Source organism: Daphnia magna, linkage group LG4 (genome assembly GCF_020631705.1).
Source record: "Daphnia magna isolate NIES linkage group LG4, ASM2063170v1.1, whole genome shotgun sequence".
Classification (NCBI taxonomy): Eukaryota; Metazoa; Arthropoda; class Branchiopoda; order Diplostraca; family Daphniidae; genus Daphnia; species Daphnia magna.
This window is the reverse complement of record NC_059185.1, coordinates 436156-454755: the sequence shown is the minus strand read 5'-3', so window position 1 is coordinate 454755 and position 18600 is coordinate 436156. Positions and strand designations below refer to the sequence as shown.

The window sequence follows — 18600 nt, the reverse complement described above, 5'->3', positions numbered from 1 at the left end:
TTAAGAAAAAAAAAAAAAAAGAAAAAGCGCAACATTATGTCACCTGACTTCATCGCGCAGCGGCATCCAATTGTTTTTCGTTCGCTAAAACCAATGAAAAATGTATTTATTACCATCACCCAGATCCCGGAATTGTTGGCTGCGACATTGTGTGTACTGGGAACCGCGTGATTGTCTTTTGTTTTCTCTGTGTAAAAAAAATGTTTTTTCAAAAAAAAAGAAAAAAAGAAAAAAAGAAAGAGCTAAGATGCGTATTCAAATATTGAATGGTATATAAGCCCCCAATGCGACTTCCTGGGACCGAGAATTTTGTCCCACACGGTGCACCCGCTGCAAACAAGCGAAAATAAGGAAGAAAGAAAGGCTTAAACTTACACAGGTCGATGACTCCAACAGGCAAAAAGGGTAGGGACTTGAATTCCGCCAGAGGGAAGGTTTTCTTCTTCTTCTTCTTCTTCTTTGAAAAGAAATACAAAATGTATGCAGTACTAGGTAGACGGCGGCCATTTTGGATGTCTTCCACAGTTCCTTACCTGGTGGGAATAACAGAATGGGTAAGAAAGGTGGGAAAATGCGAGAGCAATAGCTGAGCTTTTTTTGGTGAGGGGAGCAAAGAGAAGGAAGTCGACCAGGGCCACCACAGCCAGTCGACACTCTGAAGCGGATCGGAACGGAGCTCTCCATTATTTTATTTTAAAAAAATTTTTTTTTTTCTTGAAATATCGTGGTGCTGCTAATGTCAAAGATTTTTTTCTCGTTATCTTTCGCCAGCACGAGAAAGAAGAAAAACCGCACACAACCGGTTTCGATACGTTCAGCCAAGAGTGGTGGTGTGGCTATCATCACACAAAGTAACAGTTTTTTTCTTCTCCTTCCCAACGTCCGGCAGTTCCGGTCGAGAGCGGATGTGTTGGTTTCTGCTGCTGCGCCAAAAGAAGAACAAGACATTGTAGTGCGCAATCACGTGTCAGTCCGGAAAGGAAAGATTTGGGCCGTTGCGTGAATGGAGCGACGAATGGATCGTCGTGAACGAGAGCGGGAACGATCCCGTCAAAGCAGTTCCAACGACCGTGTCGACTTGGATTCACGCACGCCACTAGCCTGGCAACACCGCGATTTCAATTATCAGCACAGCGGCAGCAGTAACAATCAATCCAATTTCCACGAGAGATATCCAGGTAAAAATGGCTTTCTAATCAACAAATAAAAAGAAAAAGAAATAAAAGGGAAAAAAAGACAATGATGCCATTTCATTTCCCAATTATTGGCAACAGAAAAACAATGTTTTGGTAACCCCCCTCTGCGCCCGGGATAATTTACATTAGTTCCACGCAAACAACGAACCTTTTTTCCTTTTTTCTTTTTTAAATGGATGTGTTACCTTTAGCGTAATATGTGCAGGTGTATATTTCACCTTTAGTTGGTATCCATGCCCATTTATATCTCTCTCTGGAGAAACTCGTTTTTTTTCCCTTTGATTTCTTCATCCTTGAATTAGTGCAGATTTCTTGTTTACTTGACATTTTTTTTTTGCTGTTGCCTGGAACACTTTGGGCAATTTGCTGCATAGTTTGTTCTGTTTTGTTTTGTGAGCTGCAAGAAAAAGAAAGAAGAAAGATATTTTAAAGAGGATTTAGATAAATACTCTCATCGATACTTTTACTGGCAAATCCGAACTCGACGAACCCATCGGTGCTCTTTTTGAAGTTTCCTGGTCAGACCAACAAAGAATGAAAAATGTGAAGAAAAAAAACAAAAAAACAAAAATGATCACATTCTTCCCCACCGGCAAAAGACGTGATTTTCTTCTTTTCCGTAGTAGCATTTAATTTATTCAACCTTGGAAGAAGAGCGGCATTACTGGAAAGAGATGGGCCCATCGTAAATTCTCGTATTGTTGTGTGGGGGCGGATTCTCTCGCATTTATGGTTTGTTTTTTTTTAAAGAACGGAGCCAACGGAAATCTATTTCTTTTTTAAAATCAAAGTTTAATTTGAAAGTTAGTAAGGGAAAAAAAGCCAATTTTCAACGGATGAAAACTTGTTTTTTCACACATCGTTTTCCCTTCTTGAATCATTCCAAGGAATTAAAAAAAAGAAAACATTCCTGAAATGTCAGGGAAGAAAGCCACACGTAACTTGTCTGCGTGATCATGTGGCCTTGGACTTGAGGAGCTCAGCCACTTGTGTTGTTTTTTTCGGGACTACACGGGCGGACGGGAATGCACACCTTTTCGCCACCTGGCTCAAGCGTGAAGGTGGAGAAAGAAAAAAACAAAAAACGAATTTTAGAAGACGTGTGTTATGCGTGCAAGTGCCGACGTGTAAAAAGAAAGATGTGCACAGACAAGAAGAAGAAAATGTGAGATGAGCCTTTCCTTCTCGTTCAATAGCTTCAGGGCTACTTTGCATATTGTTATAGGTTTTTAGTTACATCAATGTGTGTAGACTACGCGTCTGTTGCTCTTTACATGTTATCGTCGTAACATTCAAAAGCAACACACCTGCGGCGATTATTTAAACGAAATGAATTTTCATTCTTTTTTTTTTTTTAACCAGCGTGGGAGGTTCGTATCACGTGACTTTCCCTTTCCCCAATACAAGGAAGAGTATAGAATTTGATGTGGGAAAATCTTTTTGAAGAAAAATAATTTAACATCTCCCCCAGCTGACACACGAGAGGCTTCGTTTTCACGTGCATTCGAATAACAACATTCTTTCGCCGGATACCTTTCAACCGGAATTCCCCTCCCTTTAAAAGACAGTCTCTCTTTTCACAAAACAAAACAACAACAACAAAAAAAAATCTCACCTTATTTTTTGTGTGTTGGCGATTGTTTATCATTTTCTATATCGGATGATATTGGCACCTGAGACGGTTGAAGGGACGGAAACTCTGATGGATTGGTCTGAACGATAAACAAATGACCTGGTCTCTTGTCATTAACATATTCCTTTGACGTTGTTCTCGTGTTGTTATTTGTCTGGACACATTTCAGACTGGGGGCAGAGTGGGCGGTATATTTGACCAACCCCTCCAAACCCCCAAAAATTAATTTCCTTGCCATGTCCATTTTCTTATCTTTTTTTTTTTCTTTGCTTCGGTGCCATCAGAGCAAAGAGCAAAAATATGTAAATTTTCTTTTTTTGGTTACAACGTTTTTTTTAAATTTAAAGCTGAGGGTTTACCTCCCGGCCAGATGATGATGACGGTGTGTCCAGCATGTAGAAGAACACAAAAAAAATTTTCAAGAAGATGCGCCTGTATATTTAAAAAAAAAAAAAGAATAGGGGAAAAAAAAGGGGGGTTTGAAATGTATATAAAAAAAAAAAAAATTCGAACTAAGAATCGAAAAGAAAGTTTTATTTTGTGGACCCCCTACCTGGAAAGGTAGGAGGAAGTAAAGAGCCATCTTTTGTTGGATGGACTTCTTCGCCTCTATACTTACACCTGGAAACATGTACAGGAATGTTGCTAAAGGGCAAAGGGGGGAACGTTTCAAAGTCTGACAATTTACGAGCAGAAAAGAAAAAAAAAAATTCTTAAAGATGTAGACCGAAGAAAAAGGGGGGGAAATGTATACAACAAACTTTTTCGACAGAATCATTTATAAAAAAAAAAAAGAAAAGACGACAAAGAAAACCTCCCCCCTGTCCTGGATTTTACAAGGGAAAACAAAGTCGATCGTCTTCAGCTATGGATTTTGTTGTTGTTGTTTAAAAATCGATCTGGAAATACAGTAGAACTCCATTTATGAAAGATCCCAGGGTATTTTGACTGGCCGGCATTTTCACGCTTTAGTTTTTACCAGTGAACCAAAACTCTAAAGTTCCATAATGTTTTGAGAAAAAAAAAGAATAGAGTCGTTCCACTTCACGCCGTCGATAGTTATCTCGATCGGCGTTCCAGTAAAAAGAGAGCTTCTTATCATCAAAAGGAATGTGTCCATATTCAACCCAGCGGCATGTGATCAATTCGACCGTGAATTTGAGACCACCGATAAGAAAGAAAAAGAAAAAAAATCCCTGGAACATCATTATGGCACTCATTTTTTCCCCCTTATTCGATGACATGAACGATCATAAATCTCTCTCGAAAAAAAAAAAAATTTTTATAAATATGCGCCATTTTTTTTTTTTTTACGCCTTTTAAGGACATTGAACCACAATAATTCCATCCGCCAGCGATGAGATGATGATAAACCCAACATGTGTTATTTCCTGCCAACAGACAGATCTTTAAATCCCCCCCTTCTATCATTTTTGCTATTTCCACCGTCTGTCTTATTCGTTCGGGAATATAAAAAGAATTGAATGGCTACACATTCTTCAGCTGTTGCGTGCTGGAATAGTTGAAAAAAAGGCGGATTACTAAAAAAAAAATGCATGTGTACCTTGTGATTTTGTGATGACAGAAGGTGTACCGTCATCGAGCTCCGATCGTTTTTCTCACCCGAGTTTGGGTTCACGGTCAGCTCGGTCTGCCGCGATGGAAGATGGAAGAGGGCAGCGACAGTCTGAGAGCGGCCAACAGACGGGCAAGAGGATGCACGCCAGTGTTCCAGCCGCCCGAGGTGGTGCTGGCAAGAAAGCATCGACTTCATCCTCGACAGGAACTAGCAACCACACCGGAATAACGCCAGCAGCGGAAGGCGCTGGTGGGGGCAGACCAGGTAACCGCAACTCGTCCGCTCGTCCATCGCGTTCCAGCCAAGAAACAACGACCGGCTCGAGCAGCGAAACGGAAACAGACGCCGAGAGGTACTTTGCACACGCAACTCTTTTCTTTCCTTCGGGTTATAAATGTTATCCTTTATTCTCTTGTAAACATGTTTGTTTTGTTTGTTTTCAAAAGAAAAAAAGGAATATTATTGCTAGAAATAGATACCTTAGTTACCTTTTTCTTTTTCCTTGTTAACATCGTTCTTCCGAATGTACTGGATTTTTCCCTTTTCCAGTTATTATGCGGTTGTATTGCGTGTAGTTTATAAAAGAGAACTCCCAGTCGACTCCATTTGGCGGCCATGATTTTTCTGAAAGCAGAGGGGGTCTGTTTTTTTTTCTTTCTTTATCTATGCAACCAACCGATGGATAATTCACTGGACCGTGCAAAACCTGCTGGCAAAAATCAAAAACAGAAACAAAATAATAATCAGTTTGTTTTTTGTTTAACTAGCGGGACTACAAGTTTTCTCTTTATTCTTAAAACGGTGCACACAGATTCAAATCAGCTCGTTTCCGCGTTAGGGCGTGTTCTTGTTTTTCCCTTTAAATTTAAATCAACATCGAGAACTCTCTTGCCATTCAGTTGTTTTACATCTAAATGAAAATGAAAAAACAAAACAAAAATAAAATCAGATAGAAATGTGCTTGTCACGCTGTCGACCCCCCAGGAATATCAAACGAAACAGCAACTAACGCAAGAAAAACCTGTTATCCGATAAACTTGAACTTGAGAATTTAAAAAAAAAAAAAATTATTTCAAACATTTCCTCACGTTTTTTTGTGTCTTCTTCTCTCGATTCATTTAGAATGCAGACCAGCCGGCCAGGAACTAGTGGGACATTGCGCTCGATTCAGTCGATGCCCTTGTTGACTCCGTTGCAACAGCATCACAATCAACAGCAACAAGCGATTTATAATCCGGTTATGGCCTCCGGCGGTATTTACGGAGTAGTCGGAATGCATCCGGCAATGATGGCACATTCAGCTCAAATGCAAGCCGCTGCGGCGGCGGCGGCAGCAGCAGCCGGAAATCCGACGTGGAATGGAGAACCGTGTCCAGTTCACGGTTCCGGAATTCATCCAGCTCACCATCAGATGCAGATGGGTCATTATCAAACGCCCCATGGAACAATTGCAACTTATCAACCGCTTTACAGTAGTATGTCCATGAAAAGGGCAGCTTCCATCCATGAAATGGCCATGGCTACTCCACTGCCGGCCATCATGCCGCCTCCGCTGCCGCCCGGACCCATTTATGGAACTTTACCGCATCCGGGTGCTGGTCCCCATCAGTTTGTGATGCAACAGCCCAGTCACGAACAGCCTACACATTTTGTCATGATGACTGCCCCGTCTTCCATGATCCACGGCCCACCAGCGTCATCTCTCGGCGGAAGGAGAACACGTCACGGACAAGTGCGATCCAGCGGGCCGGGTTCTCTGCCGCCCATGCCAACAGCAACGCAAATGGCCACTATGCAAAGACAAGGTCGTCAGTTAGTGGTCAATGGTAAAAACGGACAGCCGGAACCTTTGCCCGTCCGTCACGATGCGCCGCCTTTACCGCCCAAGATTCCGCCGTCGGATGTCGCGTCGAAAACGGCGTCCAGGACGAGCACCACCAAGCCTTTCAGTTACAACGCCTGTTGCAAAGGCAATGTCGTCGTCCTTTGGGTCATTTTGGGTATCATCGCGTTGGGTGTGGTTTTGGCCATCGTATTCTATTACGCTTTTCAATAGAAATTGTTTTCGGACGGACACAAATTCAACCAATGGCGGGATCGGAATTGTTGCGGTATTCCTTTTCGAAAATGCGCGTTTCTATTTCTGGCAAAACAATTTAATTCGATGATTACGATCAATCGGAGATGGATTATTAATGTGTCTTTTTACGTACTCACCTGAATTTACAGGTGTGGTTATCCCCCTTTTATTCTACATTTTTTTTTCTCCTATAATTTTCGTTCAATTTTTGTTCTTCCTATTTCGCTTAAGGCTCAACCAATTTTCTTTTTTCTGAATGACTGTAAAAAGAAAAAATAAATACAAAAACAAAAACAAAAAAAGAAAAGACACGAAACACGTAAAAATAAAATGCAATAAATAAGAAAAGAAAAACAAAAATGTTATTCGGGATGCAAAGGTCAGCAACAACAATCCACTTGATCTTACCTTCTTCAACGAAACCGCTGAAGAAAGAAGCCCTCTGGCTTGTGTCGTGATCCTGTGCACGAGAAATAACAATAGAATTTTTTTTTTTAACTTCAGTGTGTGATCATGTTTTGACTGTCCAAAAGAAACGTGTCCGTCTCTCTTTCCAACTGTGTGTTTTTTTTGTGTGCGTGTGAATGTGTTTCCCTTTTTCAACATCATTTTATTTAATTTTTTAAAAATACCAATCCATCCCCCATCGTTTATGCATTTCATTGTGTATGATGTGAATCGACACACACGTGTGTTCCAAATAAAAATAGGAAAGAAAACAAATCCGGCAATAATAGGCCCTATGCATAATTGCCTTCTTTTTTCCCCCCCATCACCCTACCGTTTTGTTTGCTATTCTTCTTTCCAACGGGAGTGAAGTTGAAAAGGAACAGGGATATAGTAGGAGTACCCCGCAGCGAAATAGCAACAACAACAACAAAAAAAAGGGTAATGCAAACAAAATCGTGGGCGATGTCGGGAAACGGTTCATTCCAGTTTTCTTCGTTTTATTTGGTCCGTTTGCCGTTTCTTTACTTTTTCTTCTGCTGTTTTTTCAACTCCATTTCGTCAATCGGCGCCGGTTTAGTAAACGGGATCTCTTCAGCGTACGCTACAGAAGAAGAAGAAAAAAAGAGAAATCGTGAGTTGACTGTACAACAACAATAAAAAAAAACAAAACAATTCGTTAAACATAGACGTGAAACGATTGTTTACCAGGAGGCATGAAAGACTTCAGCACTTCGGGAATTTTAATTCCAGTCTCCGTTTGATTTAGTTCCAGAATAGCGCAAATAACGCGAGTAGTGGCGCACATCGTAGCGTTCAGCATGTGCACATAATCCGTCTGTTTAAAATATTAAAAAAAACAAAAAAACATAGGAAATGTAATGGTCAACCAAGTTGGAGGAAATGACAAAATAAGAAGGTTTTACCTGGGCGTTCATTTTCTTAGTCTGACCGTAGCGAATGAGCAAACGGCGTGACTGATATTCTAGGCAGTTTGAGCACGAGACCAATTCGCGGAACGCACCTGAACCACAACATGATACAATTGTTCAAGAACCTTTTTTTCTTTTCTTCTTTAATGAGAAAGAAAAAGGAAGCAAAGGTTTATAACGTTAAAGGGTGTGGCATTTCTGTTCATAACAGCGCGTCACCCTATTAGCCATTGTTAACGTGACCATAAAAGCAAAAAACTCGGTCACGTTTGGCTTAATTCTTTCACCGCTATTCACTAGTTGAGAACATAATAATAATAATAAAAGAAAAATTAACAGGGAAAAAAAAGATAAAACTAAAGGCCTCAGGGCCGGCGGGAGGGAAAGATCCGCTTTGCGTTATCGGTCATCAACCGCTGACACACACGTCATAATGGATATATAATTCCACTCGTCACTAAATAGGACGATGCGACACCGCAAGAAGGAAAATAAGGATTTACCTGAGCCTGGAAACCAAGCTTCAAGATCGAGCTTCTTGGCAGCAGCATTGTTCAACGCTCCTGAAACAATGTTGACAATTCTATAGGGGATGTTGAGGGCCTGGTAGAAAGCCTCAGCGTTGCCAATCATTTCGTCCATCATCTGCCACGACAAGTTATCGTGCGGCGAGGTGATGCAAAATTGTTCCACCTGTGAAACGTCAAAACCAAAAGAAGAATAGTTGCAATTCATATCTTTTTTCCTGTCTACGTGTGTCAGGTAAATGAAAAAGAAAAAAGAAAGGGTACGTCGAGAAGCCTGGGAAGTGAAAAGACACCTTTTGGAATTGATGGACGCGGAAGATGCCGCGGGTATCGCGGCCGTGAGAACCCACTTCCTGACGGAAGCAAGACGAGATTCCAGCATAGCGTTTGGGCAATTCCGTTTCCTTGATCCATTCGTCGCGATGGAAGGCGGCGATCGGTTGTTCCGAGGTAGCGATCAAGTATTTCTCGTCTACTTCTTTATCTTCAGCCTTTTCGCTGCCTTTACCGATGACCTACATAACGGAAGTTTTTTTAAAAATAAATTAACAAAACCAAGATAAAAAAAAAAGATGAGCAAACCTTGTAGAGCTCATCGTCAAACTGCGAGAGCTGAGCGACATCTTGCATGATGTCTTTGCGCATGAAAAAGGGCGTTCCCATGGCAATGTAGCCCTTGGTTTGCAAAATTCTAAGTGCTAGTTGGATCAAAGCCTAGATAATAATTCAAAAAAGTAGTGTGCAATATTTCGAAAATTTTAAATAATGCCAACATGTTTACCTGCTCCAAGAAAACCATGGGACCGAGAAGGTAGTAACCTCGACCACCAGCAGTCACGGTACCTCGCTCCGCATCCATACCCTCAACCATATGGATAAGGTCGACATGTGAGTATTTTTTCCGAGTTTCGCAATCGCCAAATGTTCGCTCCACCACATTTTCGTCCTAGATACAAATAAAAAAACAATAAGAGTACTGGATTTGATTATCAACCAGACAGACGCACCTCATTATCGCAAACATGGACGGTGGGATGAAGATGATTGCCCATTTCTCTAAGACCATCGTTCCTTTCCTTTTCCGTCTCATCCAATTTCTTGTTCGTTTCAGCAATGGCTTTATCCATGAGTGTGCTGACCTTCTTGATCTGGTTGACCGTCAATGGTTTTAGTTGCTCTCCAGTAAGGCTCATCGAAGCCATGAGTGATTCAAGCCCATCAGGAAGAACATCATCACCTACAGGTTCTTTTTTCTAAATATGGTAATTGAGATGAAACATGTAGCAAATGAATAATCAGGTTTTAAGACTATACAGGTAAGATGCACATGCTGCTACAAAAGGGGGGAGTGGGGAGAATTGATTCATGCTCAACACTCAAAACCAGTAAATCTGTGCGGTCCCATTACCTGGATAGAACCTTCTATTGCACTGATGTGATGATACCACCGGTTTATGTGTGGGTAGCTCGAGAGCACTGGTTTAGGCATCGAAGCATGGATAGCTACATCCAAATGACATGGAGTGTATCCATTGATGTAGCTATGAGATTGCAAGTGGGAATTCAGATTTTCCAATGTTTGGGGACTTGACAGATTTTGGTAAGGGCCCTTGGCCTCTGGAGATTCTGATTTTGAGACAGGAGGCTTTTTGCGTTCCAGCTGAAGTCAGATAACCATTTTTCCAACACATTTCACTTGATTTCAAGAAAAAGAAAAAGAGTGACTACCTTCATTTTCTCACCAATCTCCTTGCTGGCAGAATTCTTCAGCTTATTTAGCTGATCCAATTGGAATCGCACTGTGATACAATAGAATATAATGTTAAGTATAAATGCAGATGTGGCCCAGAGATCAAGACTTTCTACTTACATTGTCTCCACTGATTGTCTTTTTCAACAATCAAATCTACAAGTTTTACATCTTTGAATCTTTTCTTTTGGTTCTCCCTCATCTTCTCGGGATCCCCGCCCTTGTCGGCTCGAAACAGATCGATATCGAGAACCATTTTTTAGATTCGTTTATTATACAAAACTTCTATGATAACCCAGCTAATGAAGAAAGAAAACCTCAAATGGCTGATGCAACCGGTTCACGGACAAAAAGTGCTGCAAACTCGGCGAAAATTTCGGCCACGCGTGACGATCACTGTCGGTTACGAAAAAAGTCTAAACAGTAACCGAGTATATTGACAAGTTGATACCAGATGGCATCCGTCAGTATTGCCGGTGGTTCAAAATCACGATTGACGGGAGAATTCCGACAAAAAGAACGTTTTTAGTTTTGTAACACCCTAAATTGTCCCAAAGAACATATCCCCCTCTTCAAGGTCAAGATCTGTATTTAGTCATTCTTTGATTATTATGCCTTGGCCTTCACAATTCACCACCGTTCTCCCAGCACTCCTGTGGAATACCCAGTAATAAATTGCCTCGATTACTTGAAGTTTCTCCACGATGTGAAACCATGGTCTATAAACGTTTTTAGACGATGGTGAAACATTGGATTCCGACAGCCAAAATGCAGCAGCCAAGTATTGAAAAGGTCATCCCATCACGTTACAGTCCTGGTGAAATATCATTTAACAATCACTTACGAAATAAAATTTCGATCGGATTGGGGGGAGACAAACACAAACCCGTTCATTTTAACGGTATCAATCAGTTCAATAACTATTTTCTGTTGACAAAGATATGCCACTCTAGCCGGGAATAACTCGTTGTTCCAATTATTGTGATTAATTCCAGAATATTTCGTCAAGCTTAGTTATAACGTAAAAACTACTTTCCCGTCAGCTGTGACGAATTCCAGTGAGGGTAACACGTGGATAAAATAACTGATTCGATAATTTCGTTCCAGTTGGAGAATTTTCAAGGGCGTTACAACGAGTGAAAGAAAAAGAAAGCAATAATCGAATCTCCCAACGTATGACGTTATTAGTCTGAAAAACAGACGTGAGAAGTGTTTCTCAAAATGTGTCAGTTCCCTATTTCATTGGCCACAAATATTTCTCTTTTTCTTTGGATTTCCAATTGTGTCTTATGTGGTGAAGTTCTGAATATTTTGAAACAACAGTCTGTCAGCCGAACCAGGTTTGTTGCCATTTAAAAAATGTTTTATCTTTTTCGAAACTTTTCTCGTTGTCTGTATGATTTCATTTTTTAAGCAGGTCAACTGCCATATTTTCATCTTCCCATATGCCAAAAATTTCCCCATACCGAAATGTTTTCCATTTATTTTTTACGGCCGAGCCTGCAGTTTTCATCTTCTCATGCACAGCCTTTAATTAGAGACCGGAAAGACTTTCGGCCGTAAAGTATCGTACTAGACAACACTACGACAACACAAGACCACAAGAATAGAAACAACCAGTTTAAGTAGGTCCTTTTCTCCCTTACTCACTTAATGGTAATTCACAATGAAAATGACTTTTGTTCTGTTTTTTTCTTTCTCTTCCCTTTCTCCTCCTTCTTGTTTGGATAATCATAGATTTTTCGGCATAGGAAATGAATTGAAAGAGGCGCATCTCCATTAAGTTGAATTATTGTTGAACTAGACATGCAACTAGACATGCAAATAAAGGTCACCTAAAGCTGACGGGAGTTTGGAAATGATTTCCCGAATATGTATACATACATAAGAAAAACCAAACGCGGTTGAGGTAAGCACGAACGCTATTCCAGTCTTCATTGGTCTTCCAGCCTTCCATGACGTGTGTGTTTCGCTACTGACTTTACTTACCTTCAATCAATTGTTGTTTTTGACTTGGCAAGAGCCTCTTTGTTTAAGGAAATTTGATTCTAAACCGATCGGCAGCCGTTCCAGAACGGCATTTGGCAATTTGTGGGCATTACGTGTTATTGGGCTTGTTGGATGGCGACACGACATTCTCCGACATGGTATTCTCATCTAGGTGTTCCACTGATCATCATTATCGCACTCAACGTTGTCGAAAAACTGCCTCATTCGATGCAACCTGATCAAAATGAATTTGACAATGAGGAGCGCTACATGACCACGGTAAATCATTTTACAATTAAACTGTTGTTTTTTTTAAATTCTATAATTGGAAAAATGATTTATTACTTGATACGACGTAGGCGGATATTATTCGCAAACGTGGATTTCCTTTGGAAGTGCATCAGGCGGTGACGGAAGACGGATACATCCTTGAACTTCACCGGATACCGTACGGACGAAATGGACTTTCACCCAACAATCGATCGAGGCCTGTTTTTTTGCAGCATGGTCTTTTGTGGAATGATCACGCTTGGATGATGAACCCCACCAATAGTTCACTGGGTATATATTTCGGTTTCTTTATTATGTCCATTAACCATTTTTTCCGGTGAAAATCTACCCACTCTAACCGATCACTTGCATTTGTTTCTCGCAGCTTTCATTTTAGCGGATCATGGCTATGGTAACTCACCCAAATAATATTTCACGATAGTTAATTCTTATTAATAATTTATTATACCATCCAGATGTCTGGATGGGAAATTCAAGAGGTAACAGTAATTCGAGGAAGCACGTATCGTTAGATCCGGAAAAAGAAGAATATTGGAACTTCACGTAAGTATTAAAAAATAAATTAAGAAACATAAGGCGTTTTTAAAACATGATGATTCAATCAGGTGGGACGAGATGGGCCGTTTCGACATTCCTGCCAGTATTGACTACATCCTTAACGTCACTGGACAAGACAAATTATCCGCCTATATCGGATATTCTCTTGGCTGCACGCTCTTCTTTATAGGCGCAATCGATAAGCCGAAACTGAATAATCAGGTTGAAATGATGATTGGACTCGGGCCCACGGCCAGCATTGCTCACCTGGACAATTTTTACCGTTACTTGGGAATGGTTGTTAAATCTTATCACGTAATCTATTGAATTCTCTTTACAGACTTAACTTGACGACAAACTTATTGCTAATCCAGTTTGATATGGTTCATAAGCCTTTTGTGTTAAATTATTCCTAGTTTTTGGTTCGCATGACGTGCACTACAGTTTTGCATTCGAACGATGGGTTTTCCCACAATTTGCTAAAACTCTTTTGTGATTCCGGCCGATTCGCCGCCAATTTATGTGTGCACTTGCTCTTCCAGATTTTCGGATATTCGCAATCATATTACGTGGTATGCCTTTAATTATCAAATTTACTATTCACAAGTAATTCCCACCTTCAATTCTTGCCCTTTAGTCCGCCCTAAACGCAATAATAGGACATTATCCGGATGGAACTTCCATCGGAGCTGCTGTACAGTTCCTCCAACATTCAAATTCCGGTAAGCTTGTTAGTATAGTCATTAGAGCATTAATTTAAAAAGTTTGGCAATTGTCAGGTGAATCATTTCATCACTTTGACTACGGTTGCCATGAAAACCGGAAGCGTTATGGAACTTGCACCCCAGCACACTACGATTTAAGTCTTGTTACGGCTCCCGTCTACCTTATGAGCGGCGATAAGGATCCTATAGCACCGCCTAAGGTAAATTAGATAACTCGATAGTCGGTTATCAACCAATAATAATGGAATGCTACAGGACGTGCAGTGGTTGGCGACCAAACTGGGCAACTTGAAATCTTCCACAGAGATTGAGAGTCCATTCACCCACGGCGATTTCTTGTGGTCAACGCGAGCCACTGAGCTAGTTTACCTTCCCATCATTAGCCTTCTTTCAACGTCCCATCTCACTAGTTCTGTATAATTTACCACCTTAATTCCACAAGAAAAATTTTATAATCAGCTCAAAAATCTGCTCAAAAATGTGTTGTTTTAAAGGAGAAATTTTTTTAAGTATTATGTAAAAAAGGCAATTCAATTTGAGGTGAATGATATGCATGTTTCTGCCATTTGCTTGTTATCTACACTTAAAGATGGACTTTATAACCCTTGTTGCGTAATACTGTCTTTTTATCCAAGACGAGCCCATGGCAACACTGGTGAAAAGTTAGAAAGTTATTTATTTTCCTTTTTTTTTTTTGTTTTTTTAATTCACTTTTAACTCACTTCTGAATGTAGAGAAATCAGCTGGCGATTTATTTAGTCGTTACAATGTCGTCAGGAAAGGAGCAAGTGATCGGCTCGGCAGGAAACGTCCAGTTCGAACTGATGGAAAAGAGTTTAACTAATTCATTTCAAGAACATTTCACCAGTTATCCAGAAGGATTAGTTCGAGGCCAACCCGGAGGCTTTGTCTGTTCTCAAGAATACGCCCGACATGCCGACGAGCTTCTTAATTTCCAACCCAGGGGCGATGATGTTTGGATCGTTACTTTCCCGAAATGCGGTAAAAAATAATTCAACAACAGCCTTGACATAATTGTTTGCCCTAGCTCAAATTGTACCTGCTTTTTTTTTTTTGTAAAAGGAACTACCTGGACACAGGAATTGGTATGGATGGTGATGAACGGATGCGACAAGGAAGCTGGCAAACAACCTCTGAATATTCGTTCTCCTTTCTTAGAGTATATACAATTATTATTATTATTTTTTTGCTTTAAATTGGTTGAATAATTACAGCGCTCGTGTGTGGTCCAGATTCCCTTATCTAGCTTCCACAAAAATGCAAAACAATTCATCGCAAATGACGAAAATGATTTCTGTCGAAATGGTTGAGAAGATGCCGTCGCCTCGAGTCATCAAAACGCACCTGCCATTATACCTGCTGCACCCGAATTTACTCGATACCAGCAAGGTACGTACGAATCTAGCTTTAAATAAATTAAAACAAAAACAGTCTTAAATAATTCCCACATTTCGCGGTCAAGGTGGTTTACGTGGTGCGCAATCCAAAGGACGTCATTGTTTCTTTCTTCTACCACCACAAGCTCATAAAAATACATCAATACAACGGAACGATGGATGAGTTTGCCCAGTATTTTATGGATGACGAACGTAAATCAGCCCAGACGAACTGGGCACATTTAAAAATGTATTCACTTTTTATGCGCTTTTTTACATGTTTTAATGTCATTCTTGATATAGTCTTTTATTCGCCGTTTTTCCCGCACGCATTGGAAGCGTGGGCTCGCCGAAGCCATCCCAATATGCTCTTCCTTTTCTACGAGGATATGAAACGAGTAAACCAGATAATCGATGATACTATCGCACCACAATTTTACTTAACTCAATTAATTTTTTTTTTTTTCACGACAGAATCTGAGAGGTGAAATCGAACGAGTTGCTAATTTCCTCGGCAAAACTTTAACGGAGCAACAGATGACTGCACTTGTTGAGCATTTGGGCTTTGAGAATTTCGCGAAGAATGAATCGGTTAATTTCGAAGTCGGTAAAGATTTAGGTTTCATGAACACAGAAGGTCGTTTCATCCGAAAAGGTAAAATAAACATATTAAAAAAACAACAACGAAAATAAAAGACGGTTGACATTTGCAAATTTTTATGTTACAGGAGAAACGGGAGATTGGAAAAATCATTTTAGTGCCGAACTCAACGATCGCGTTGATAAATGGATTGAGAAAAATCTCGAAGGAACTGATTTGAAATTTGTTACTGAATTCAAATGAAAGCATTTGCTATTGTCACCAAGAAATCGAGTCCTTCGATCTCCATGAAAAGGCCCAATAAAATTATTCAAAAACTCAATCGACAAGGAGGATCTCATTTTGCTTTTAAAATTCTACTTAATTTAAGTGGGATTTCAAGATAAAAAAGACTGGCATTGACATATTCCTTGAATTCAACGAGAGCTTTAAATGCGGGACTGAGCAATGTCGATTTCTCTTGCCTTTCTATTCAATTGCGAAATGCAATCATAAAAACGCGTTTGCTTTTAGCTGACTCACGCTGAACACGTAACTGATATTCTAATATCCCATGTCTGCGTCAACCATTTTCATTCCAAAAACTTCCCCTTCGTTTCCCGTAACAGTTCCGGCATCACCCGTTGCATTTCCGATCAATTGTTACGGTTGGCCCATCGTCTACCGCACAACCACACGCACTTCATAAATCGCTATAAGGAAAAACTTACGGCAGAATTCCGATGGAAAACGCTTTAACGATGTCTATTCTAATCAGATTGACATAGCTCTTTCACTCCTCCATGTTGGGCAACAAGTTGTACCCACAGTTGATTTAAGTCGACGTACTCGGCAAACAAAATCGATACAACAATGCGGTCTAATTCTCCATCACTCAATTTCCCGGTTGTAATGAAATTTTCAACGCGTCTACCACAGGGCACAACGTTGTAATCATGATTCCTAGAACACTGCTCTGCGACCTAAAAAGCAGCTGAGAGGCAAAAACGAAGCACATTTTAATGCTAATATGATCGATGAATAAAAGATAAGTTTGCCCGTAAAGTTGGCTTGCATAACGTCTTAGTGTAAGATTTCCCCCATTTCAAACTTTTATAGGTTAAGCTCCGAGCCGACTAGGAAGAGTATTGTCATTAACAAAACATGCCATTCTCCCGTTTCTATATTCCGAAACGAAAATACAAAAGACGGCCAGCAACGTCAAAAGAGGGAACATTTGCCACGCCCATCGTGTCGTCGTGCCCATTGCACATGATAAAAACATATTGAAATTCTCATAAGTAAAGCAGCTAATTCACAATAGCTTTACATAGAATCGCTGTTATTCTGTTATTAGTCAGTGAGGCGTTCTACTCGTCCTACGATTGGTATTCATAGTATCTAGAAGACAACTTTGTTTACCACGAACAGCGATCAACGTTTCTGGTTGCACAGGTAAAGGCAAACAAATACGCAATCAACGCAAGTGAATGCACAAAAATCAACAAACAAATCACAGCTGAAAAGAACTACGCGTTTTATTGTATGCGACAAGCTTTGAATTAGTTATCTGATTACACCGTTATTCAAAATATTTAAAAAAATCCAATTGCAGGGTTTCCCATCGATTTAAGGAGGAAATGGATTGTGAATCAATTTGGCTTTACGTTGTTGATGGAATATTCATCATGTCGCTTCTTTTTTTGGTTAATTCATCCTATTGGTTCCTTCCATCCTAAGCGATGGCAGGTTGCGACAGCCTATTGTTATAAAATTCCGACAAAGAAAACATTTTTCTTTTTAAAACCAGGGACATAAATTAAATGAATAACGAATTGCGTTTTTATATACGTACGTCGCATTTCCGGGCGTTTGCGAGGCTGGAGCACCAATAATCAGGCCCCCAAGTGCAAGGATCAGCGCCCACAAGTTGTGCATCAGCTGTGAAGGATCATAAAAAAAAACAAAATGTTGAGTCTAGAACAAGCGTGATAATGGAACAAAATTCCCGTGTGGACGAGAATTAAAAAATAACATTTTACCAAACGCAGCGACGAAGACGATGCAGCACAACAAAATCAATAGTGAACGCATTTTCTTCTTAGAGGCGACTGTGCGTGTTACTGCAATATGCTGAATGCGGCAGGTATTTATATACCTATGAGAAGTGGTCTATTTTCGTACAAAGACACGCCCCGCTTTGAACCTTTCCATTCCATATGGAAAAACCGAAAACTTTCTTTAACTTTCCATCCTTATAAAAAATTAAAATCGATTGAAAGTTTTTGATCGACTATTTTGAATTAGCTTTTTACCCCCATTTAGTCGCTATGATGAAACAACATTCACGCTGCTAGTCCTCGGGCGACAGCAACGACGTATTTGTGTTACAGGTTTCGGAGAAATTGAAATTAACCATTTTCCACTCAACATACGTCGTTTCGGAACAATGTCGACTTTCGGTTGTATCTTTCCATTTTTTGTTTTTACTTCAGGCAAAACTAATCTCAGAGATTGCCACGTCAGTAGCTGAGATAGGCTCTACTGTTAATAAAGTAGGTCTTAACGAGAGGAATGGATAAACTGCAGGCAGTAAATGAATGTTAAGGTGGAACATTTCAATTGAACAGCAGATGTTTTTTTTTTGTTGAGAGTTTTTGATATTATTTAATGAATCCTTCAGTATAGTGTGACCCAGTGGGCTCCTCGCCAGAGTTGGGGGGAGCGGCGCTCAGAGCGACGAGCGGGGATAGGGACTTTTGGGCTAGTAGCCCAAAGGACTCCAGGTTTTCCGACACTTGGACTTCTGGCACTCGACACTTGGACGACCGGTTCGCGACAGGAGGACATCTGTATAGCGACGTTAGGACTACTGGTTCCCGACGTTTGGGCGTGACAATCAATGTTGCTGAACCCAGCAAGTCGTTTACGAGATTA

At 40.4% G+C, this 18600-nt stretch overlaps 4 protein-coding genes and 2 long non-coding RNA genes across 9 annotated transcripts; 3 read left to right on the top strand and 3 right to left on the bottom strand.

Annotated features, from left to right (window-relative positions):
* Positions 1 to 11: 11 nt before the first annotated feature.
* Positions 12 to 5638, bottom strand: LOC116921626. The gene is made up of 9 exons (XR_006645542.1): positions 5497 to 5638; positions 4897 to 5114; positions 4394 to 4789; positions 2812 to 3261; positions 1787 to 2240; positions 1658 to 1711; positions 1382 to 1593; positions 376 to 1192; positions 12 to 187 (listed from the first exon to the last, which is right to left on the bottom strand). It is a non-coding gene; the product is annotated as an uncharacterized LOC116921626 (long non-coding RNA).
* LOC116921572 lies at positions 1004 to 7211 on the top strand. 2 transcript variants are annotated; one of them, XM_032927917.2, is made up of 3 exons: positions 1004 to 1178; positions 4415 to 4760; positions 5531 to 7211. In XM_032927917.2, exons 1-3 carry the CDS (start codon positions 1004 to 1006, stop codon positions 6462 to 6464), a joined length of 1455 nt encoding a protein of 484 aa, XP_032783808.2. In that variant the 3' UTR covers positions 6465 to 7211. The 2 variants fall into 2 exon arrangements, with proteins under 2 accessions (XP_032783808.2, XP_045028279.1); XM_045172344.1 differs by lacking the exon at positions 1004 to 1178 and having other exon boundaries at positions 4408 to 4760.
* On the bottom strand, positions 7078 to 10562 carry LOC116921568 (serine--tRNA ligase, cytoplasmic). Of its 2 annotated transcripts, XM_032927912.2 has the most exons (11): positions 10265 to 10562; positions 10123 to 10193; positions 9803 to 10054; positions 9402 to 9647; positions 9176 to 9340; positions 8977 to 9108; positions 8688 to 8909; positions 8371 to 8560; positions 7862 to 7959; positions 7644 to 7773; positions 7078 to 7539 (listed from the first exon to the last, which is right to left on the bottom strand). In XM_032927912.2, the coding sequence occupies exons 1-11, from the start codon at positions 10398 to 10400 to the stop codon at positions 7460 to 7462; spliced, it is 1722 nt and encodes a 573-aa protein (XP_032783803.2). In that variant the 5' UTR covers positions 10401 to 10562; the 3' UTR covers positions 7078 to 7459. The 2 variants fall into 2 exon arrangements, with proteins under 2 accessions (XP_032783803.2, XP_032783804.1); XM_032927913.2 differs by lacking the exon at positions 9803 to 10054 and having other exon boundaries at positions 10265 to 10560.
* Positions 10563 to 11043: 481 nt separating this feature from the next.
* Positions 11044 to 14336, top strand: LOC116921585 (gastric triacylglycerol lipase). Of its 2 annotated transcripts, XM_045172347.1 has the most exons (12): positions 11044 to 11484; positions 11562 to 11769; positions 11882 to 12053; positions 12166 to 12412; positions 12493 to 12694; positions 12789 to 12815; positions 12880 to 12967; positions 13030 to 13276; positions 13378 to 13533; positions 13599 to 13683; positions 13741 to 13886; positions 13942 to 14336. In XM_045172347.1, exons 4-12 carry the CDS (start codon positions 12266 to 12268, stop codon positions 14104 to 14106), a joined length of 1263 nt encoding a protein of 420 aa, XP_045028282.1. In that variant the 5' UTR covers positions 11044 to 11484; positions 11562 to 11769; positions 11882 to 12053; positions 12166 to 12265; the 3' UTR covers positions 14107 to 14336. The 2 variants fall into 2 exon arrangements, with proteins under 2 accessions (XP_045028282.1, XP_032783830.2); XM_032927939.2 differs by lacking the exons at positions 11044 to 11484; positions 11562 to 11769; positions 11882 to 12053 and having other exon boundaries at positions 12069 to 12412.
* Positions 14337 to 14392: 56 nt separating this feature from the next.
* Positions 14393 to 16006, top strand: LOC116921591 (sulfotransferase family cytosolic 1B member 1). Its single transcript, XM_032927945.2, has 7 exons — positions 14393 to 14688; positions 14770 to 14866; positions 14940 to 15096; positions 15170 to 15296; positions 15387 to 15481; positions 15558 to 15738; positions 15812 to 16006. Exons 1-7 carry the CDS (start codon positions 14454 to 14456, stop codon positions 15925 to 15927), a joined length of 1008 nt encoding a protein of 335 aa, XP_032783836.2. The 5' UTR covers positions 14393 to 14453; the 3' UTR covers positions 15928 to 16006.
* A 1177-nt stretch (positions 16007 to 17183) lies between these two features.
* On the bottom strand, positions 17184 to 17862 carry LOC116921605. The gene is made up of 3 exons (XR_004393409.2): positions 17706 to 17862; positions 17519 to 17604; positions 17184 to 17423 (listed from the first exon to the last, which is right to left on the bottom strand). It is a non-coding gene; the product is annotated as an uncharacterized LOC116921605 (long non-coding RNA).
* Positions 17863 to 18600: the final 738 nt, after the last annotated feature.